This window comes from Marmota marmota, unplaced genomic scaffold (genome assembly GCF_001458135.2).
Source record: "Marmota marmota marmota unplaced genomic scaffold, marMar, whole genome shotgun sequence".
NCBI lineage: Eukaryota > Metazoa > Chordata > Mammalia > Rodentia > Sciuridae > Marmota > Marmota marmota.
The window spans coordinates 12,727,460-12,750,114 of NW_026000242.1; the positions used below are offsets into that span (position 1 = coordinate 12,727,460).

At 42.8% G+C, this 22,655-nt stretch overlaps 1 protein-coding gene across 2 annotated transcripts in view; it reads left to right on the forward strand.

Annotated features, from left to right (window-relative positions):
- Positions 1 to 2,508: 2,508 nt before the first annotated feature.
- The window catches only part of Pou2af1 (POU class 2 homeobox associating factor 1), an 82,281-nt gene continuing 62,134 nt past the window's right edge, over positions 2,509 to 22,655 (forward strand). The window contains exons 1-4 of one of the 2 annotated variants that reach the window (XM_015489907.2): positions 2,534 to 3,070; positions 20,941 to 21,071; positions 21,515 to 21,557; positions 21,646 to 21,911. In XM_015489907.2, the coding sequence (XP_015345393.1) occupies positions 3,055 to 3,070; positions 20,941 to 21,071; positions 21,515 to 21,557; positions 21,646 to 21,911 (456 nt within the window). In that variant the 5' untranslated portion in view covers positions 2,534 to 3,054. Of the gene's footprint in view, positions 3,071 to 20,940; positions 21,072 to 21,514; positions 21,558 to 21,645; positions 21,912 to 22,655 lie in introns of both variants that reach the window. The other variant, XR_007344541.1, reaches the window with a different exon arrangement.

Consider the following 22,655-nt stretch of genomic DNA (forward strand, 5'->3'; position numbering starts at 1 on the left):
TATATTCTGTGTTATTATAGATACAATTTCTCTTTTTGTTTCCAGTTTTAAGAAAATTCCTATAATAAGCTTGATCCAGATATTTCATGATCTTTTGTTCTGGTATTTCTTGTAACATCCTCCTAGGTAGCTCTTTTCATTTGAATACTTCCTCAAAGAGCAATTTTAATGTGAGGCCTTGCAGGTCTCAGGATATTTTTGTTATGCTACGATATTTGAATGGCAGTTTGGCTGGATTTAAAAATTACAGGTTCAGTGTTCTTTTTCTTCAATAGTTTAAAAATACTTCTTCATTGTCTGTTTGCATCTGATTTTGCTATGGAGAAGTGTACTTTTATTCTGATTCTTGATGCTTAGTTGTTAATATACTTTTCTCAGTAAAATTTTGGAGTTTTCTCCTTGTGTTAGTTATTTTAAAATTTCACTATTGTGTGTCCCGCCATTAGTTTTCCCTTCCTCTGTTATTTGGCTGTGTCTGCCAGTGTACAAAATCTGATTTATGGGTGCATCTCTGGGTCTCCCCTGCTCCCTGTTTCTAGAGGGTAGGGATTTACCCCAGAGGGTATAAGCTTCTACTGATGTGCACCAGGTTTGAATCATAGTGATCCTGCATTGGTACTAATAAACATGACTGCCATTTGCCCTTCACTGATTCCAACTTAATGAATATCTACTAGTATAATTATTTAGAGCTGTGGGTGTCATCAGATGAACTTAAGTCTGGCATTTACCCAACAGTGTAGTAGCCCTGTGACACTGGGCAAATTAAATTTCCTAAGCATTTGTTTCTTGAAACAATACAGATAGAAGTTTCCTCATGGAGTTGTTGTGTGTGGACTAGATCAGATAATGTATTTAAGGCTGAACTTGGAGCCTGGACACAGTAAGTAGTTATTTTTATTAGTTTATGAAAATTGTTGTGCTAGGCCTGTGAGGAGAAACAGAGATGAATAAGAAGTTCTTGTTTTCATGGACTTGGAGAAAATAGGAGCCAAAATACGATCATTGTGAGAGAGGGCCAGCAGGGTTCACATCCTCCGAGGAATCTATGAGACATTCAGAGAATTGCTTATTTATTTTATAAACATGGAAACTGAGACTAAAAGTGTTTTGTGACTTGTTTAAGGCGACACAGAAGTGAATGGCAGAACCTTCATGGAAACCCACGTCTCTTGGGATTGAGCCAAGCCTGATGGATGTGCCACTGTTTGCAATGGAAGCTTCTAAGAGGCCCAATGCTTTATGACCCTGCTACCTTCACAGCAAGGCTGTCCATCCTCCTGCAGTTAGAGGCTTTGGGTGAGGCCCAAAACTCAGCCGGGAGACAGCCCTCACTCTCTTGTGAGTGAGTTGTTTATGTGAACATTTCTCCTCTAAGACCTGCCCTCAAACAAACAACCCATTAGATGCAGTCATTCATAACTTTATATAGTGAAGCTTTTTCAGAGGTCAGAATGGCCCAGGTCCTGTGTGAAGCCTCCTTAAGGAACCTACAGGGTCATGCAACAATTTTCCTTCATTTAGTGACCAGACCAAGTGCTCCAACAGCTAAGAAAAATGGATGGATATTTTCTGGGCCAGGAGGTTTGGTGAGTCAGAGTACTTTTTTTTTTTTTTTTTTTAATTATAAAAAAGGTACATTTGAGCTGGATCTTGAAAAACAAAGAGGTGATTTTCAGATAGGGAGAGGAGATGAAAGGGGGGAGAGGAACCCAGCAAGAGAGGACAGAGGGTCAAAGTAGGGGTTTGCACAGATATTCAGCAGTGCTTTAGAAAGGCACTGGGAGTCAGTGGTAGGAGGGCAGTGGAGATGCATTGGAGAGGAAGGCAAGGGCTACACTGGGAGGGGCTTTATATGCCCCCAGCTCTGTGGCTGAAGGCAGAAGGAGAAAAAATTTTTTGCATCTGACCCTTGAGATTGGGAGGGTCAGATGCAAGATTGCTCTGAGGCCCCAGACCTGCAGAGCTGCAGGGCCCCAGGCGTGCTGTAGGGGGTCCTAGCCAAGTGGTCTAGACCCCAGACTGATTGGGTCACTGGATCCTGAACTTGTGGGTTTCAGATACATAGTGACAGAAGGCTTCCAAACTGGGAAGAATCCTTGTGGCTCACACCCATACACTATAAGTGTTAAACCCATTATTCCTCCTTTGTGAAGCTTCCTGTTAATCAGGTGGGGGGCACTAGGAGAGAGGTCCTGTTCTCACTGTGCCAACAAAACCCCTTTGAGAAACCAGCTCCATTTAAGGAGTGTGGGCATCTTCTCCTTTCTTCCCTGAATTGGCCTCTTTTGCTGTGGATATATCTATCATCAGAACTAATGTCCTCCATATTTAAACAAAATTAAGGCTTGCCATTTTGGTGGGGACTGGGGCTAGGGGAGGGGCCACTGCATTTCAAAGTAGAATAAACAGAAAAGCAATATTAAAGGAGGAGGAGGTTGTTTAGTGAGGCTTGAAGTGAGGACAGGTGCTTCCTCCCATGTTGAGAATCAGTGACCCCTGGGAATCGCATTTCCCGTTGAGCAGGCGCCCATGGCAGGCCGAGTCTGGCCAAAGTTCTGGTGGTGGAACCCAGAACGAGCACCAGAGAAAAACCAGCATTTTCCAGAGGTTCTTTTGGGATCCTCAAAAGAAAGAGATTCAAGACTTGACGTGGTTACTCACACCATCTCACCCATACAGACCTTCACACTCTCACACGCGGGACATCACACTGTGGCTCTGTGCAGATGGCCGCGGCCTCCTGTGCTTTGTGGTTGTTCAGTCCCAGCTGGCTGGTTCTGGTGTGAAGCACTCTCTATAGCCAATGGGCCTCTGAGGATGCACACATAGTGGGGTGACAGGCAGCGTTGCTGAAGAAAAAGTGCACCCGTGCCTCAGGTGGGAGGATGTGATGACGTGCCCCCACGCAGCGGGAACTCAGGCCTTTAAAAAGCCGAGGAAGCAGCCTCAGAGCAAGCGGTGGTTCCACTGGAGGAAAGCACACCCAGGTCTCACATTAAAGAAGCCAAACTGTCTGCTTCAAAGAAAAAAGGCAACATCCTGTCACAGGCCATGCTCTGGCAAAAACGTAAGTGGTTTGATTGTGGCTGTCAAAGCCAAGTAAGCAGAGTCAGGGGCCAGGAGATCACCCTTGGCTTGGAGTTGGGGAGGTGGTGGTGATGGGGCTACAGGGCCTGGGTTCCAAGCTGGGGAGCAGAAAGGAAGGGGGTGGGCGAGATGGAGCCTGGTAGAGAAACCAACCTGTCAGAGGTGATGCTGATTTTCCAGGCTGGGTGGGGGGGATGAGCTAGTGTCCCAAGGTGGGACAGCTCATCATATCTCTGCTTCTGTGCATGAATCACTGTGGTGAAGAAAGGGCAGTTTATGATTCACAAAACAAAAGCCAGATGTGATACAGGGTTGGGGCCGGAGGGGAAAGTGGTACAGTTGTTTACATGAGGGGCTTTATTTTTATAGGCAGATACTCTTCAGCCCGTTGTTTAGTTTGGGGGACCTGTTTCTATCTGAATTTTTTAGCTCTCTGCTGAAAGTCAATGCATTGACACAAGGTGGAAAACTGATTTTTGAGAAGTGGGTCTTTATTCGCTTTGCTCTCTGGCCTCTTGTTCTTTTTCCCATTCTGTGGTAAGACTAGTATGTCCCAGTGTGGAAAGGAAGGAGGTGTCTCTTTGACCTTGATTTTTTATCCCTGGAGTTGGATGGAACAACTGTGAACTTCATTTTCCATTATGTGGACTAAACAGGAACTTGTGTTATTCATCATTGAAATCATACAGAGATTATCTGCAATATTTCTTTTATGAGGTAAATGAAGTAAATAGACAATCTCTTGAGAGATGAAGCTTATGGGAGTTCAGTTCTGTACTTCTTCAGGCAAGAAGTGTCACCAAAAAAATTGCTCTATTCTTTTTAAAGGTGCTTAGTTCTTTAAAATGCCTTTCAATTAATTCAGGCATATCTACCTCCAGAGCAAACTTAGTCTAAGAGAATCTAGATTTACAGAAAAAGGCGAATTAGGAAGTTTATTTTATAATTGACTATTCTATTGGATACTTTGAAGTTCTGAAAATATAAATTCATTAATTAAAATGTGACTTACAGTCCCATTATAATCAATTTGTTGTTTTTATTTCTTGTGTAAATTCTCTGGAATTGGAATTTGTTAATGCAAGACACAGAGGAGTGTCTTCAACATTTTTCATATTGTGGTGAGAGATGCTTTTTTGTAAAGGAAAAGAAATGAACTTTAATTTGGATTTAGAGTTATGGACTCCTTCCAAGATAATTAGGAACATTTTACTTTGGATGTTGTACAACTTGACCAGAAAGAGGATAAAGAAATATCCTATCCTTCCAGAAGCAATGACAGCCAATACCATTGGGAGCGCTTTGTGGGTTAGGGCAGGGGGCCTTAATGTGTTTTCTAAGCATCCTTATGACCTCTCACTTTGAGCTGAATTATTTGGGTTTTATGTGAGTCCCTCCTTTTTTGAGTTCTTTTGTTTTTTATATTTAAAAATGGAGGTAAAAACAATACCCCTTTTGCAGAGCTATCCTTAGCAAATGATGCTAACTGCTTGGTTCTGTCTGCTTCAGCCTCTGAGATGGGTTACTTCTCCAGGTAATATTTTCTCTTCTTAGTTACACACTACATTTTTTATTTTCTAATATTCCCTAAGAGATGAAAAGTGCATTTTTTTTAAAAAGGGGGATGCCAAAGGGTATGCTTTTTGCTCATATCCTTGAGGGCTAGCCAGGTATAGCAAAAACTCCATCAAAAGGGGACCATATGTAAGCTCTTCAGTGGAATAAATGGGGGTGAACTTTTCCACATGTTCAAATGAATGCACATCATAGTTTTCTTCAATTGTCCTTCAGAACCTTAAAGAAAACTAGGAAAGGCCCTGTGCACTGCCCCTATCCTCTCAACCAGGACCCACGTATGTGGTACTCAGGGAGGGCACCTGGATGACTAAACCCTGTGGGAAAACCAGTAAAAACAGGGCGGCATCATCAACCCACTTAGAATCACCGATGGAAGGGCAGGGTTTGAAATCAGACACCAAGAGTGCTGAAAAGGCACTTTCTTTTTTCAGAAAACACCCTCGAGGCATGAGGTGAAATGACTGTGCCCTGGGGTTCTGGAAAGGGTTAAGAAAACATTCACTTTGTAAAAGTTGCCTCCTTCTTACCTGGTCCATGACCCCTGTTTGTGGACTAAATGTGAACACAGGCTTTGCTAGATCCGAGAATAGCGTGACAATACTCCGAACTGCTGGCACAGAGAAGTGATCTTCAGGCCCCAACTATGGATTAAAAATTTACTTGACTGGCCAATTGGATAATCGCAGATTCTCTCTCTGGTTCTGCACTTGGCCCTGCCTGCCTGTCCCACATAGCATAGAACTTACATCTGCACCAACTAGTCATGGAACAGAAAAAAACAGAATGAGTTTTGGAGTGAGATAAGGCTGGATTTGACAGGTAGGTATCAACTGAGTTATTTCACCTTCTCACATTCTTAAAAATCTGGAAAATGGGGATTCTAATTAGTTTTTGTGAGAACTAAAGTAGAGAATATGGGTGAAGTGATATCAAGTTCTCTGATAAGCAGGTCAGTGACTGCCTTCCCTACCAGACATCTTCCATCTGGTAAGCCCATCTTGAGTCATCAGGGTTATACCAAATTCCTTCTTGTATGTCCTTTTCTACTCTTTGATTAGAAGAGATTAAAAAGCCTCAATCAAAAATATTCTTGGGTGTTAAGATCTAGTGACATTTTCCAAGTGTCTAAAATAGTGATCTGCAAATATGGCCTGGGTGTCAAATCAGGCCAACTGCCTGTTTTTGTAAATAAAGTTATTAGAACACCTGCCTCTTTATTTGCATCTCATTTTAGGCTATTTTGCTTTGATGACGGTATTGAATAGTTGTGACAGAGACAGTACATCACATGAAGCCTATAGTGATAAGCGTCTGGCCTGTTATAGAAAGTTTATGCCCTCTGGTCTTAGATAATTTGCTTCGTACTTCAAGCATTCATTTCCTTGGGGTACTCAATATCCTGGGCTTGCACTGTGTCAGCAGCAATGGTAGATATAACTTGCAGCCAATTTATTAACTTTCTCCAATGCCCAAAATTGATTTGATTGAACTTCTTCCTTAAAAGTGATAATATGTGTATAACATACTCAACTCTACTTGTTAGAGAGGAAATAAATCGCACAACTGCATTTTATTACTCTTTTTTGTATTAAGAAAAAAAAATCTACATGATAATGGAAAACAAACTTAACTGATTTTCTTTTGACTGGTTGTTTCATATCCCATAGACTGGGCCTTGGTGTTAGCTTTATTGTAGTGCCCAAGGAAGCATCTTAGGAAATAGCTATTATCAAATTATTACGACACAAATATGCCTTTGCTCTCAGATAACTTGAACAGAGAGGAGGTTTAGCAAACAGATAAGTTAGGATATCAAAATTGTCATGAACATAGAACTCTGCTCTTAGGATTTACCCTAGGGTTTCATTAAATAGACAACGTTTTTTAGGGCGCTTAAGGGAAAGGAAAATGTAAATATACATATAATTTTTGGAAACTTGAAATCTCCTGCATGGATTCAGACACACTTAAAACAAGAAGGAACACCACCTCTAATATTTCTATTTTGTGTTACAATACAACCTTTGCTTACTTAATGGGCCTAAACACCTCTAGTGCTTACCAAGTTTATCCATGATTCAGTGATTCCTTTTTTATTTTCAGTACCAGGGATTGAACCCAGGGATGGAACCCAGGGATGCTTAACCACTGAGCCACATCTTCAGCCCTTTTTAATATTTTATTTAGAGACAAGGTCTTGCTGAGTTGCTTAGAGCCTCACTAAGTTGCTGAGGCTGGTTTTAAATTTGTGATCCTGCCTCAGCCTCCAAGGCTGTTGGGATTATAGGTGTAAATCTATAATCTACATGACAATGGAAAACAGACTTAACTGCTAATGGAAAACAAACTTAACCTGACTGATTCAGTGGTTCTTGCTGTGAAAGACAAGTTGAATCCAAAGGAGAGACACAAATTCACAGGCATCTTCTGCAGGTGGAATAGGTGACACATCTACCAAGGACACAGATTTAATTGGTAAAGGAACAGATAGTTTTCATGGTGGATATTTTATTTCTTTCTCCCCACATTTACTAAAGTTAAATGCCAAATTTGTCTGCTTTCTACACCCCAAAAGTTTTGAAAGCTTTCTTCCAAATGTATTCTTTTGTGATAAACAAAAAAAAGAATCAAGGTTGTCTACACTTATTCATTGAATGTGTGCACATTTGATTAATTAAGAAGTCCTATAAATGTTTGTTTTAACTTTCTCATTACAAAATAAGTATATCAGTTTTCCCCCTCTAATTTCTTCCAAAAAACAGTTTATTTTCTGACTAAATGAAAATGTCCTGTAATTTCTCATTCTGAACCAACCAAATTGAAGTTGGGTGATTATGATCATTAACATAATTTTCACCTTTAAGAACTACCTAGCAATATTCAAGTGGGCCTGCCTTGGATGGGGAGGAGGTCTTCTCTGAAACCTCTTATCCTGGTTGTGAGATGCTGTAGACAAGGCCTTGTTTTTGTAGACAGGAGACAAAGACTCTAGTTTGCACCATAGAAAATCAGACACAGGGCCATCAGCCAGCCACCTAACCACTTTGGATCTCATAGGAAATGAAACTTGTTTTTTTCCTGGCTAAGGGCAAGGAAACTGAACTTGATTGAAATTCTTTTCCAGCGCTTATTGCTGGAAAATAAAGCACCTTTTAATTCAAGAGTCCATAATATGCTGGGCACAGTGGTGCATTCCTATAATCCCAGCAGCTCAGGAGGTTGAGGCAGGAGGATCAGGAGTTCAAAGCCAGCTTCAGCAAAAGCGAGGTGCTAAGCAACTCAGTGAAACTCTGTCTCTAAATAAAATATAAAATAGGGCTGGGAATGTAACTCAGTGGTCGAGTGCCCCTGAGTTCTATGCCCAGAACTCCCCCACCAAAAAAGAGAGTCCATAATATAAGGGAAGTGATTTTTGCATCTGCTTAGAGCTGTCCTTTTCAGCATTGGTTACACAATGGAAACCTCTGAGGAGATTTAGGAAACACTGATCCCTGAGTCCCAACTTGGAACTTCTGGTTAAATTTCCCTGGGCATTGGGATTTTCAAATGCTTTCCTGGGTGATTCTCATGTGTAGTCAAGGTCGAGAACTGCTGAGTTGGAGGTTGAAATCCATGGCTTCTACTTTACCTTTGGATTTTGCACAACTGTGAGCAAAACATACTTAATCCCTTAAATGGTGATAAATAGCAGTGTTGGGTCATTGAGTACTTACTTGGTGCATGCAATATACCAAAGGTTCTGTTGGACCCATTTGGATTACATTTTGTTGCTCGTGAAGAGACCTGAAATAATAGAAATTTAAATAAGACAGCGATGTTTTCTGTCATGTAAAAGAAGTTCATGTTTATCTGCTCAGGATTGCATGGAGTCTACACTGCACCAATGATATCCCTGTCTTTCTGATCTGCTATCCATGGCTTATGGCTTTTGTCCTCAAGATTTCTTCATAGCTATCATTCTAATTTGAGCCACTATATTTGTGTTCTTCTTCACATTTTCAGACAAGGTCAAGGAAGAAAAGGGAGAAACAAAAAACAATGCCTCTCTATCACTGCCCCTTCCCCCAACACAAAACTCCTAACATGTAACGGCCACTCCTACCTAGGAGGGAGAGCAGCATAACTGTTTAGCTGGGCACATTGCCACACTCCAGAATGCAGGGGTTGTTAGGAAGGAGGGAGAAGGCAGATGTTGGGTGTGACAACTGCCAGTCTTTGCCATGCTTTGAATGTGTTATCTCATTTAATTCTCATAAAAACTCCATGGCATAGTTTCTGTTGCAAGGTCTTTGCATAGATGAGGAAATTGAAGCTTCAAGATTAGGTTAGTTTCTCACCCACATAGTGAAATTAATTTGACCCAGACCTCAAGTAATGACTTGCTCAGCTGTTCTGTTTGCCACACACTTAGAAAGTGCTCTTGATCAAAGTTTAGGCCTTCCACACTAGGTAAAGGCCAAGGGAAAATGAAGTCTACCAGTCTTGAGAATTTACTTTTTTTTTTTTTGGTGTTGGGGATTGAACTCAGGGACACTCGACCACTGAGCCACATCCCTACCCCTATTTTGTATTTTATTTAGAGACAGGATCTCACTGAGTTGCTTAACACCTTGCTTTTGCTGAGGCAGGCTTTGAACTCCTGGTCCTCCTGCCTCAACCTCCTGCGCTGCTGGGATTACAGATATGTACCACCATGCCTGGCGAGAACTTTTGATGTGTTTGGCTTATGCTTCAGCTTACTGGTTGAAGAAAACAGGATCTGTGCTTGATATCTATATCTATAAGTAGGTACATATAAATATAGATATAGGTATATTTTTTGGGGGGGGTACTGGTGATTGAACTTGGGCACTTGACCACTGAGCCATATCCCCAATCCTTTTTTTTTTTTTTGTATTTTTATTTAGAGACAGGATCTCACTGAATTGCTTAGTGCCTCACCTTTGCTTTGAATTCAAGATTCTCCTGTCTCAGCCTCCCTAGCTGCTGTGATTACATGCGTTCCCACTGTGCCCAGCTTGTGCTTGCTATTGCACCTCCTCCCTTGGGGCCTTTGCAGACATTTTGGTTAACGGAAGGCTCAAAGAGGAGCCTAGAGCCTGCCCTGCCCTAAATAATCTAGTACCCCTGTTTTCTGAGCAGCTATAATGGAAATCCTGTGTGGCAGCCTGTGTTGGGAGTCCAGGCTTCTGCCTCCTGGGAACTTCCTTCCTTCTGAATCTTCTAGACTTTGCAAGAGCCAGCCTGTCCTTTCTCATCTCTGTGTGTGAGTGTAAGTGAGATGTGGAGTAAGGTTTTAATTTGAGTTGGAGAGGGCCATCTCTGTTCTTTGTTTGCTATTAATAGTTTAAAGCTCAGCTTCTAGGTTTATGCCTAGTGGTGTGTGATGCTGGCAAGTCCCTTTGCCTCTTTCTGCCACCATCTCTTTATGTATGAGCCAAGGATGTGGCTCTTCCTTCATAGGGTTGGGTGTACTGTGCTTAGCATTAAGTAAGAACCAATAAATAGTAGTTACAATTATCATTTTCTTATTCTCTTTCACTCTACCTCTGAGAACAAAGTTTGTGCAGGCTAATTATAGACTGCAACATATATGCCCTCTTGAGTTCTGCATTTCTTATGAAATGGTGGGGCATGTATTCTGAGGCTTGTAATTAATAATAGGGTTCATGATTAAGCTGATGGTTAAGCCTCCCATTCTGTGACCAACCTGGCTATGATTACCCTACCACCCTGGTAAGGTAGGATGCTAGCAAGTCTTGTACTGACTGGAAAACTTGTGTTTGTTTTTTAATTCACCAGATTGGACCAAGGTGTTTATAAACTACTCATGAGCAGAATGACACTTGAAATATGCAAGAAATAGCACTAATGATACTGAAAACCGAAACAACTATGTGCTACCTCCTTTTCTTAGTAATGGTTTCATAGTACCAATTTCTGGGAAGAGCTGGTAGCCAAAGAATTATAAACTAAAGTCATTTTCAGGCCAGGTGTTGGGACCAAAAAGAATTTGACCACCCTTAAAAAAAAGCCGAATTTCTTTTTAATTTAAGAGAAAGAATCATACATTGAATTGAAAATAAGGAAAAAAAATGAAGCTTATTAAAACTTTCTGGTCTGAGAAATCTTGAGGAAAGAGAAAAGAAAGGAATGAAGAGAGGCAAAGGAGTTGAAAATAGGAGAAAGTCTTAATGTTGGATGAAAGCCACATCAATTCAGGGAAGAAAGGTGCAGAAGGAAAATCTGTAATCTCTTCATCATCCCATTCATGCCTGTACTCATCCATCCATCCATCCATCCATCAACCTATCCAATAATGGAATGATTTCTAGATAGAGAAATTAACAAATGAAATAAATTATCTTCAGAAGGAAGTAAGGGTAGTTGAGATCAGGAAATATGCCACCAAACATATGACATATAGGTATATAGGTCCTGAGGCATTGATGATAGGTTCTTTGCTAAGATTCTGAGACATACAGATGCATCTTAGCATTGGGAAGACCATCCAAGGACATATTGGTTGATATACACAATTTTTGTGGTCATAATTCTCTTTATTCAAACCAAGTCTACAGAACCCTAATGTAAAAGTTAAGATGGAGCAGTTCTGAGGAGTTATCCAGAGTTCAGATTGCTCATTAACTTCCATATTTCTCTGCCTCTGTCCCTCTTTTGGCACCTACAGTCACTATAACTATATTTTAGGGTTATTCAGATCACAGACAACCACCTGACCTGATCAATCCTTCACTCTTTTCAACAAGATTCATGGTGGCTGCGCATAGGTTCTTGGCTTACAGATTAAACTGCTGGGAAGGGTTGCATTTGTCTTTGTGGAGCTTTGAAGATGTGAAGGTCATGTTTTCAGTTTTTGTGGGTTTCTAGTAAATAAGGGGAAGGGGAAATTCTTCAACAATTGACCTAGTCACAGTTTTCCCAAACTTGATATTCTAATAACCCCAACTCTTCTGCACTGTCCTTCACAGGGGAATCCCCCACATCATGAGGGCCATTAGTTAGTAAATCTGAGAATTACCCACCAAAGCTCATCTTGACGGGTATCTTGGCTTTTATCATGAGTCCATCATTGGGACTACTTCCACCCATAACGACTGTATCCCAGGCCACCGTGAGCCTTGGGCCTTTGGATCTGACATTAAATGCACAACTGTTGCTGGGTCCAAAAATCCTTCCAAGGGAGTGGTCCTTAAGTGAGTGTTTCAGGAAAAGTTTGTTTCTTTCATAAGAAAATCACAATTAGAGGTTAATCAGGGAATAAACAACTGAATTTCCAGCTATCTCCTCCAGTTGCCTAACCCACAGATTTTTTTTCCTGTCCTAGATCAGACTGGCAATATTAGATTCAGGCCTATATATAATAAAGAAAGATGTGTTCATTTCCTCTACTCCATCCCTCCCTATGATGCTGCTTTGCTATAGAATTTAGGTGGGTACCCAGGGTGGTTGAACTCTCTTGTTCAATGCCTAATAAAGATCTATTGCTCTCCAGATCTCAAGTTAGGCCCTTTCTTTCCCCTTTTGAGGCCTGCTACTCTTTAAAAATCTGAGGCAATACCCAATATGTCATCCAAAAATAGTCTGTTATGCACCAGATGCATGTGTCAATCTTACACAATTCTTGCAATAACCTTTTAAGATGGAAGTTATTCTTATTTTGCAGAGAGACAAACTGATGCACACATATGCTAAGTGATTTTCCAAAGGTCACACAGGTAATAAGGAGTGTAACAGGTTTGGCAAACTAGGTCTGCCTAAGACCCAAACTATATACCACACTGCTGCTGTTGCTGTTGCTGCTACTCCTCCTCCTCCTCATCTTTTTTTTTTTTTTTTTTTTTTTTTTAATACTAGGGATTGAACACAGGGATACTTAACCACTGAGTTGTATCCCAAGACTATTTTTAAAAAATTTTTTATTTTTGAGACAGTGTCTCACTAAATTGTTTAGGACCTCATGAAGTCACTGGCTTTGAACTAGTATTCTTCCTGCCTCAGCCTCCCAAGCTGCTGGAATTACAGGTGTGCGCCACTGTACCCTGCCCATATTGCTTCTTAATGTCAAGGATTTTAGGGTTGCTTTAGTTACTTCCTCCCTTTTCAAATGAAATAGGTCCACCCTTAGATGGAGGCTGGTTATGACTTCATCAAGGGTAGCTCTACTCTGGCTCAAAAACCATTGCAAATTCAACTCTCAGATTTAAAATCTCTGAAACCAGCTGATTTCCATATTAGAATCTGAGTCCCTGGTACTGTTCTTCTGCTGGTGGGCTAATCAACCAAACTAGGGTTATACCAGCTGGTGAAACATCCTTATGGTTCACCCAGAGCCTGCCACTTTGAGTGTCTTGGATGAGACTCACTCGCATGGTGTGACCCGAACCTCTGTCCCCAGACCTCTCTTTGCATTGGAGAGAAGAGATCAGTCATGACTTTTGCCCCTCTTCTCTTTATGCAGTCCCTATAGACAGGGCTCCCTAGCTTGCTGCCCATTTAAGCATTACTGAGTCAGGTGGAGGTGGAAACAAGTTCTGAAACAGATGCAGCTCTGTCACAGTTTGTAATTCTAGACTTGCTTGTGCTATTATTTGATTAACTCTATAATCATTAGAGCAGACTGTAAGCTCCTTGAGGGCAGGGACCTAGCATGCTACACCTACTAAGTACTTGCTCAATGAATGCTCTGCCACTGGTCTCTTGATCTTGACCCCTACCTTGGGACGAGGCATATCTGAGATGGGAACCCTTTCTGCTCTGGTGACCCCAGTTTCTGTAAAGGGCGGGCAGATGCAGCTGGTTTCTCAGGTGGACCTGTCTGCTGTCATTTCAGTCAAAAGATACCAAAAATAAGACCTTGCGGGGAATTGTTTGAGTCTCTCAGTTCTTGTCACTCCTCACGTGAACAGGCTGCTGGCAAGTTTCTTTGTGGACTGCCTTTTCCTCCTTCAGCTGAGAAACACTATTTCTTGGGGGAAATAGCAATGAAGGGGGACAGGGTCAGAGTGATCGAAGCCCACACTCCAACTGAAAGGAGAGTTAGGATTGACTCAGAGACCGTTTGATGATTAATCTCCAGAGAAATAAATGGGACTTGCTCGGGCAGGGAGGAAGGAGGAAGTGGATGAGGAAGAAATGTACTGTGTTGGGAATCAGAGGTCCTGGGTTTGCTTGATGACAATATTTTAAGTGTGGTATTGGGCAAGTCACCGAACATCTCCAAAGATCATTTTCCTCATCTGTAAAAGAAGGGAGGGAGAGTAAAATGCCTCCCGCATCGACTTCAGAGATTGTAGTGAGCCCTCACATGAAATCTTTTGAGTCAAAGGCTCTGTGAGCCACAGATCATCATGCAAATATGAGTGTGGTTATTTCAGAGTTCTTGGGGGTTTAAGACTGTGACCAGGAAACACATGGACATTTGTCACCTATTCATTCAACATACCTGGTTCTGCATAATAAAGAAGAAGTGGATCCAGTGACCTTCCATGCTCTGCTTATTCCATGGGAGGTTTGGAGGGAGGGTGAACTGGTGGTTTGAAAGGTGAGGAGAGCACCTGGGGAATGGACATCTGAACACTTGGTGCTTGTGATGAAAGAATCAGAGGGCTACTGCTACACAGAAGCCTCTTGCACTTGAGGTCTTTGGCTGTCTCTGAGGTCATGGGGTGGGACATACAGGACATTTGGGGCAATCCAGGTAACACTTGAGGCTTGTGAGTGGGAACACTTCAGGTGGGAGCTTGGTGGGTCAGGGTGGGCTGTGGGCAAATGGCTTTTCATTTATACCTAAAGTAACTTGAGAGGAGTCCCTGTGTGATCACGGTGGGTATCCTCACTGGCTATGGCTTCCTTTATACAGCAATCACCAGGTTCCTAGGCCCCTGCAGTCTGGAGCTCTGTGTCTCTAAAACTAAACAACCCTTTGCAGTTACTCCAAATGTACTTCAGGTGCAAGCCTGCCCTGGCTCTCTGTATCAGGACTGTTCTCTCTAGTTCCCTTCAGCACCCCTAGGTCTGGGAAACTTCTACGTAACTGGAGCTTTTCCCATTGTACTTGCCTGTGGTTGGTAACTGAGCATCCTGCAGGGATGTTGAGAACGAATGTGTACTTTAGAGTGGGGACACAGGCAGGGGAAATGCCCCTGACTCTTCCCCTTTTCTGGCCAGTCCAGAATCAGCCACCATCTTTGAGATCTCTTGAGAGAGACATCCCAGCCTACTGGTCACGACAGCCATTACTCCCTAGCTGCCCTAGCATACTGACAAGCAGCATCAAATCCCGATTTAGTCCATTTTCTCTCAATCTTCTGAACAACTGTAAAGCCACATCTCCTGCCTTTGTTCTGCTTTCATTATCCATTTTTTTCTTCTCTTCCTTGAGTGTTATCTAGATTTCTAGAATATATGAATGATGTGTTTACATGTCGTGGCTGCGAGTTCCCTTCAGTTCAAACATTAGTGAATGGAAAGCCCACATTTACATGTATATGGAATCTCTTTGTTGGAGTACATTAAAAAAAGAAAAAAAGGAAACTACAATCTAGAGTAAATTGGGTGGGAAAGCCTTTCTGTAGTGTGTCAAGTCCAAACTTTGGCCAAAGCCCAAGTTCTTTCTTCCTGCTTGGAGAAAAGTCAGCCATTGTTCATAAATGGAAAGAACAAATTTGACTCAGGCTTTCACCCTCAAAAGAGAACCAGCAATAGCATTACAGTTAGGAAATTCTTTAGTCTACTTTTCCAGAAGATCTAAACTCTCTTAGGCCATGATTATAGACAAAGTTCTTTACACTCAAGTGAATAATGTCAGCAATTTTTCAGACTTTGTTTTCAGTTAGAAGCTAGGGCAAATTCATTAGCCCTAGGTTCAAATTTCTGTTGTTCATTTTTTTTTGTTTTTCTGTAAGTAAAGAGAAATATTGTTTTTCCTTAGTGAATCTACTTCTTTCTTTTTAATAATAATGAAGATCAGCTGCAAAAGATTTTATAGTGGTAACCTGGAGCGATCAATAGAGTGTCATCATCGATAGTGTGTTGCATGTCCTTCTGAGCTTGAAAGTTTTTATCTTTCAAAATGGTGTTGTGTGGCTATAGCCTTGAGGTTCAACCAGTTGTAAATGGAAAGACTTCTCAGTGGGCAAGATTGTCAGGATGGGTTGTCAAGATGGGTTAGAAAGATTTCTGTTCTCTGGTTCCTGGGTGATAGAGATGCATGCTTATCTGAGATCCCACCTAACCCAGCAGCTCTCTTAACTGTTGTTCAAATTGCTGGCTAGACTGGTGGGAAATCACAAGAGAACATGGCTGGAAGAAGGGTCTTCTCTCAAGAGCATCTTGGAGGCTGATGTAGGGAATAAATGCCTGTATAACATGGCTCTTTTAGATCTGCTCGGGAAGAGAGGTTGGTTATTGGTGACCGGTGCCTGGTGACCTGCCTCCTTAGTTGAGTAGTTTCTGTGCTGTGGCTTCAATGTGGTTTGCATGGGATCATTAAATAAACATGTGCTGAAATTTTGCATATTTCCTCAGCAAAATTTTATTATACCTCCATCAAGGAACAGGAGCGCCATACTTATTAAAATCAGTAGAATCCTGTATCCTTAGCTTGGTGGAGAGCAAGCACAAATATGCAGCCAGGGATGCTGTGTTAGGTGACCTGTTGGCCTGAGTCTGTCATGCTCTGTGGTCTCCAGTGGAACGGCAGCTGCAGGACTCTTATTTTTGTGATGTGAAGCATGTCTGGGTGTGTGGCAGAGGGAACTGAAATACACTCTGCTGACTTTTTATACCTTCATATTTTTTTTTTCATTGCTCATTTTGGAAAAGGGAAGCCCTCACTGGGGCCAAATTAATGGGTTTTGCTCTAAATTAATTTCATTCCTCCCCTACACCCTAATGGCAACTGACTTCCAGTGATATGGAAAGGCAATATGGTGAACTTCTCAGCCCCCAAAGGGAGATTTCCAATGAAGGCCAAGAGGTTCATGTTTAGGTGGACAGATTTTTCTGTGATGGGCAAAGGAATGCCCTGGGAGACTTAAAAGACCCTCAAACCACATGCTAAATAGCAAGAAACCTTCAGGCTTTAAGGCTATTCTATCTAGAGCTACAATTTGATCGGGGGATTATTAAAATTTCTATTTAATTCTACTTTGGGAAATTGGGCTTTCATCTTCTCTGCTGATGTATTTATTATTTCAATCTGCTCTTTTATTTTCTTTGGATAGTCTTTTTCATTGTTATTTTAAAACATTATTTTAATAATTCTTAAAAATTCTTTAAAATATTCCAGTTCAGCTTTCTTTTTTCTTTTTTTTTGGGGGGGAAGAGGGGGTTCCAGGAATTGAATTCAGGGGCACTCAAACACTGAGCCACATCCCCAGCTCTATTTTGTATTTTTTATAGAGACAGCGTCTCACTGAGTTGCTTAGTGCCTTGCTTTTGCTGAGGCTGGCTTTGAACTTGTGATCCTCTTGCCCCTGAGCTTCTGGGATTACAGGCATGTGCCACTGTGCCTGGCTCAGCTGTTTAAAAGTTAGTTCAATTCAGGGATCCAGCAGCCCCAAGGTGAGGCAATCATGATTTCAGACAAACTTCTTTTCCTCTTGCAAAGTTGTGTTTGTGGGCTCATTTCTCATACTGGTGGCAATTAGAAGCACAATGTTTACTGTGGAATTAGGTCCATTGTTGCTCCACAGAGTTTGGTGTGAAAGGCACTTCACTTTTGGGCTCCCTTAGGAATTGTCCTGAGGCTTTGGATTCTGATATTTCACAAACACTTTGCACAGATGCTGTCGGAAGCAGCCTCACTCTTGTCTGCTCAGATAGAGTCAGTTACAGGATTCCTTGGCAGGTGGTTGCGGACACAGGAGTGGGCATCAGGCGACCTTGGGAGCTGTGGGACTTTGCAACTGTAATAGCAGGAGGCGGGGACTTAGAAATTGCTCTGCATACACTCTGTTGTTTCAGGGCACATCTGTTGACACTGGCTTCCAAGGAAGTCCAGGCATTAGAAGGCGATACTCTCTGCTGGCAGCACTTCCTCCAAACCCTCTTTGTTCATTGATTTAAAAACAACAGGAGGCAGGAAGCCCAAGATCCTGGAAGTGCCCAGCTGGTCTCTGTCCAGCCAAGTGTGTGGTGTGTCCCCTTCCTGGTAGGGAGTGAAACTTGGAGGCCTCTGGGCCCTTCCCCAGAACTGTATATGCAAATCAAAGTGGGGAGAGCAATGTACCTCTCTTTGATCTGGGCTGAGATGTGTGCATATGGGATGGAGCCTTTCTTGTCTCCTAGCTAAGGTTAGAGGGTGACCAAAGTGTTCGGACCCCCTAGATAACTTCATACCCTGAATTTTTCACAAGTGCACAGTGCCTTAGTCTGCATTTTGTGCTGAAGGAATAGCTGGAAGTCCAGCTAGAAACAAGCATGGGTTGGATGACATGAGTGTGAATGATGCTGATGTGGCTGTGGTGACCCTGAGAAGGGGTAAGCAGAATATGGGAGAAGCAGGTATCCCTGCTGTTTGCCAAGTAAGGCCACACCTAGGTTCCATGAGCAGCATGGGGCATCAATAAACAGATACAGACATGGCAAGTGGAGTTTTTATGGGAGTGATACACCCAGAAAGAATGCTTGGGGTTAAAAAAATGTCACTAAGAATTGCCTAAGGACTGGGAAGTCATTCAGGTCTTCAGGACCTTCAGATGCTAAAAAAGGATATTACTACTAATGATAATATTAGTTCACATATATCAAATGTTTATCCCGTGCCAAATTCTATTGCAAGCACTTTACATGTTGTAGGGTTGTAGGATAATATTATCCAATTATCCTACAACATGCATACCATTATGATCCTCATCTCATGGAGAAGAAAGCTATAAATGGATGAGTTGTGAGTTTCTTTAGAAAGTAATGTAAGGAAATATAGTTCGTCTTACCACAGACAGGTTCAGTAGAAGGAAAAGCTTTCTGACATTATAGTTCTCCAAAGGACAGTGGAAGGGATGGAAGGAAGAGAAGAAAAAAACATGTATTAAGCATCTACCTTATGCCTGAGCCTGGCCTTGGTATCTCCTGTGAATCACTTCAGTTAATCCTTGCAATAATTGTATTAGGGATGGGTTATTATTTTCATTTTACAGATGAGGAAACTGAGGCCTAGAGTCATTAAATAAAACTGAAAATTTTCTAGCAGTAAGTAGCAACCTAGATTTGAATACCAGTATTTTTGGCTCTCCCGTTCATTGCTGTTGCTTCTTAGAATCAAGGTGAAGGTGATTGGAGGCACAGATACTAGGCCAGCTTCTCCTGTTGTATACTCATGTGTCAGCCTGAATTTCACAGGCTTTGGCCTTCATTCTGCTGGTAGCTGTTTTATTGCTTATATTCCTGACTAGACTGCAAGATGAACATGGTGCCCAGGAATTTGAAAGAGTGAATGAAGACCAGTAAAGAACCCTTGTTATGACAAGAAAAGTTAAAATGAGGATAATTAATCTCCCGTTGGGATGTTGTAGAGAGATTCTTCTGTTAAATCAGGGATGAATTATTGGTGATTCCAATCCCAGCATGTCTTCAGAATTACCAGAGGGATTTCTATCCATGTTGACTCTTAGGCCCACCCAGAATTAGATTCTCTGGGAGCAGGGGCCTGGCTATCAGATTTGGCATCACTCTAGTTGATTCTGCTACATGGTCAGGTGAGGGACCCCAGCTGATGTGTCTGAAGACTAGCCTGATGCACATCATCTGTCCCTGGGCTTGCTTCCTTCTTGCTACCTGTGCCTAAGCTTCTCTGCCTACTGGGCTTTGAGGCAAGGCCAAGCTGATACCTACAGCCCAAAGGGAGGTCTTGTGCTGACTCAGGCCCAGGACCTTATCAGCTGAGTATTTGCTGAGCAAAGTTCAGCCAAGGCAGCACTCTGGATCCGGGTTTAGCAGCTACTCAGGCTTCCGGGCCTTTGATTCAGAGACCCGGTCCTTGGGGCCCTTATCAGTGAATAATAATGGGCCCTGTATGTGAGTCCTAAGGGTCAGCGCTTCTCACCACTCTTGGCTGATCTAGGCCTGGCCTCCAAGGATCCAGGGCCCCTAGACCACAGGCTGTCTGAGCAGGCACATTGTCACAGCATAGCCAGGATTACTTTTGGCTTGCTCTCCCTGGTTAAGATGAACCCTATGATCTGGCCCATATTTGGATTGGTCTTTTGGTTTCTTGTATTTGGGTTGGTGCTTTTAGTTTCTTTGATTACAAAGGTAGAGAAAACCTTTTAGCAGCAAGGAAAACCTGGTCCCAGGTTGTATAGTTCACCATTAGGTGTTTGTCCTATGTCCTGGGCGTTCCAGAGAACCTAGGTGCCACTTGCTATAGCCTATTAATTCTAAAGGTACTGAAGAGGTGAAGGAAAGATGAATGAAAGCACATTTAAAAAAATCACCAATTGATTAATCAACAAATAGCTACTGAACTCATTAGGGACATGCCACTTGAGAAGATATAGATAAATAAGGTGTAATAGCTCACCTTGGGAAGTTTATAATCTAGCTGTGGCATTAGAAATTTGTACCAAAAATAATATTATATGCAGATAAAAATTTCTTGAGTGCTTACTGTGTATCTGATTTTATTCAAAGCATATAGCTAATTTCTTATTTATTAGGTCAAGTGACTCCTCAGAATATTCTTTTGATAATAAATTCAGAGTCTCAGGGGCAGGATTCGAGGCCTGTGCCATTGGACTCAGAGTCCCAGATCTTTCTGCCGCCCTCTGCTGCCACCTGTGATGAATACTAACCAGATCTGGGAATATTTGAGTTGTAGTTATAGAAATTCCATAGTTTATAGGGGTTGAAAGACGTAGGAGAGAATCTGCCCATGGTAAAATCTCAAGAGATGAGAAGGTAAGACATATAGGGACCATGCAGAGAAGAAGACAGACCTTCTGGTGGAATCAGAGTGTATGTAGCTGTTACTGCGCAAAGTGGTTAGAAAAATGGTTCAGATCTCACTGTGAAGTCCTTTCATTTTAGACAGGGGGGTTGGGCATCAACTTCTGGGTGTGAAGGAGCCACAGAGGGCTTGAGGGCAGGAAGAGTGACAATACTGGGAGAAATATTCTAGGAAGTCTCATGTGGTCCTCGTGTTCAAGCACAACTTAGTAGAGTAGGCGGATCCTTGAGACAATGGACACCTGGGTTTGGGGTTTGTCTGAGAAGGGCCACAGGTTCCAGTAACATTGCTTTCCACAGCCACAGCTCCAGAACAAGCTCCGGCCCCACCTCGGCCATACCAGGGTGTCCGAGTGAAGGAGCCCGTGAAGGAACTGCTGAGGAGGAAGCGTGGCCATGCCAGCAGCGGGGCAGCTGTTACACCTACTGCGGTGAGGGGGCCACAGTGGACAGTGTGTGTGTTGGGGGTCACAGAGGGTTGGGCAGGAGTGTACCCTTTGGGGGAAGGAAGGCAGGCAGTTACATGGGGATGTATAGGAGATGGACGTAGTTCCTTGGGGTGGGATGAAGGGCGGGGGGCCGGCTTGCTCAGCCCATTGAACAGAGAGAGCTGTTGATGAGGCCTCAGGAGGTGAATGACACACACCTTGGTGTGAGTTGGGAGTTCCTTCTGGGAAGAGAAAGGTGCCATTTCCCTAAATCACAGCATTCTTGCAAAATGGAAACACAAATCCCTCTAAATGGCTGGAGTGTTTTATTCTGATCAGGGAGAGTCTTGCCTAAGCTTTCTACCCTGGATTCCCTGGATGGGTTCTCTGCATAGAACTGAGTGAAGATGGCTAAGCACCAGTCCTGTCCTGTCTTCTCCCTCTAGGTGGTGCTGCCCCATCAGCCCCTGGCGACCTACACCACAGTGGGTAAGAGCTCCCCACAGACAGCCCTGGTGTCCTTCAGTCCCCTCATCTGGGTGGCATGGGCAGTTCTATAATTTCCTTTCTCCCACAGGTCCCTCCTGCCTTGACATGGAAGTTTCTGCTTCTACAGTGACGGAGGAGGGGGCCCTATGTGCCGGCTGGCTTTCCCAACCTGCCCCGGCCACTCTCCAGCCCCTGACCCCATGGACACCCTACACTGAGTATGTGTCCCATGAAGCTGTCAGCTGCCCCTACTCAGCTGACATGTATGTGCAGCCTGTGTGTCCGAGCTACACGGTTGTGGGGCCCTCCTCAGTGCTGACCTACGCCTCCCCTCCTCTCATCACCAACGTCACGGTATGTCACACAAAACAGAGCTGTTCCTGCCTGCCTATGGCACCTGTTTAGAAGTAGGGCTTTCTGACCCCTGGTCTTCCTTGCTGTTGGTTCCTGGGATCATCAGGTCATCCAAGTCTACCATGTCCTCCAGGAGGCCTGCTCCTATTTTCATTTACCTAACTATCTCCCATAAAGATACCTGTCTTGTCGTGCTTTTTGTTCCTTTTGGTTGGGGAGAGCTCCTGCTTCTGTCCTGAATCTCCCCAGCTGGCCTGTAAGCAGTGAGTCTTGGTGACAAAGTTTTTAGTGAATGGGATACCAGGTGGACTCTGTCTTTCAATTCTAATAACTAAGGGAGTGATTTGTTCACTGATTGTGGGAAGATTTCTAGGCTGAGCAAAAGATGACAGAACTTTTCAGAAAACTGTATTTTTGAGTCAGACCCAGCTATAGGGTATTTTTGTTGTCTTTTGAGCTCTCTCTCTAATGTCAGATTGCTTGTGTTCAAATCCCAGCCCTTATAAGCTGTATGTCCCTGGCTTACTAACTTGACTTGTGGGAGGCTTAGTGTCCTCATCTGTAAAATGGAAATACTAACAAGAGGGTGATTGTTGGGATGAAATGAAGTTATGCATGTGGAAGTCTTAGCACAGTTCCTGGCATACAGAAATCACTCAATACATGTTATTTACTGTCATCACATCAAAGTCTGCCAGCAATGTCAACCAACGCCCTCCTTCAACTGCCAGGCAGGAAAGGAAG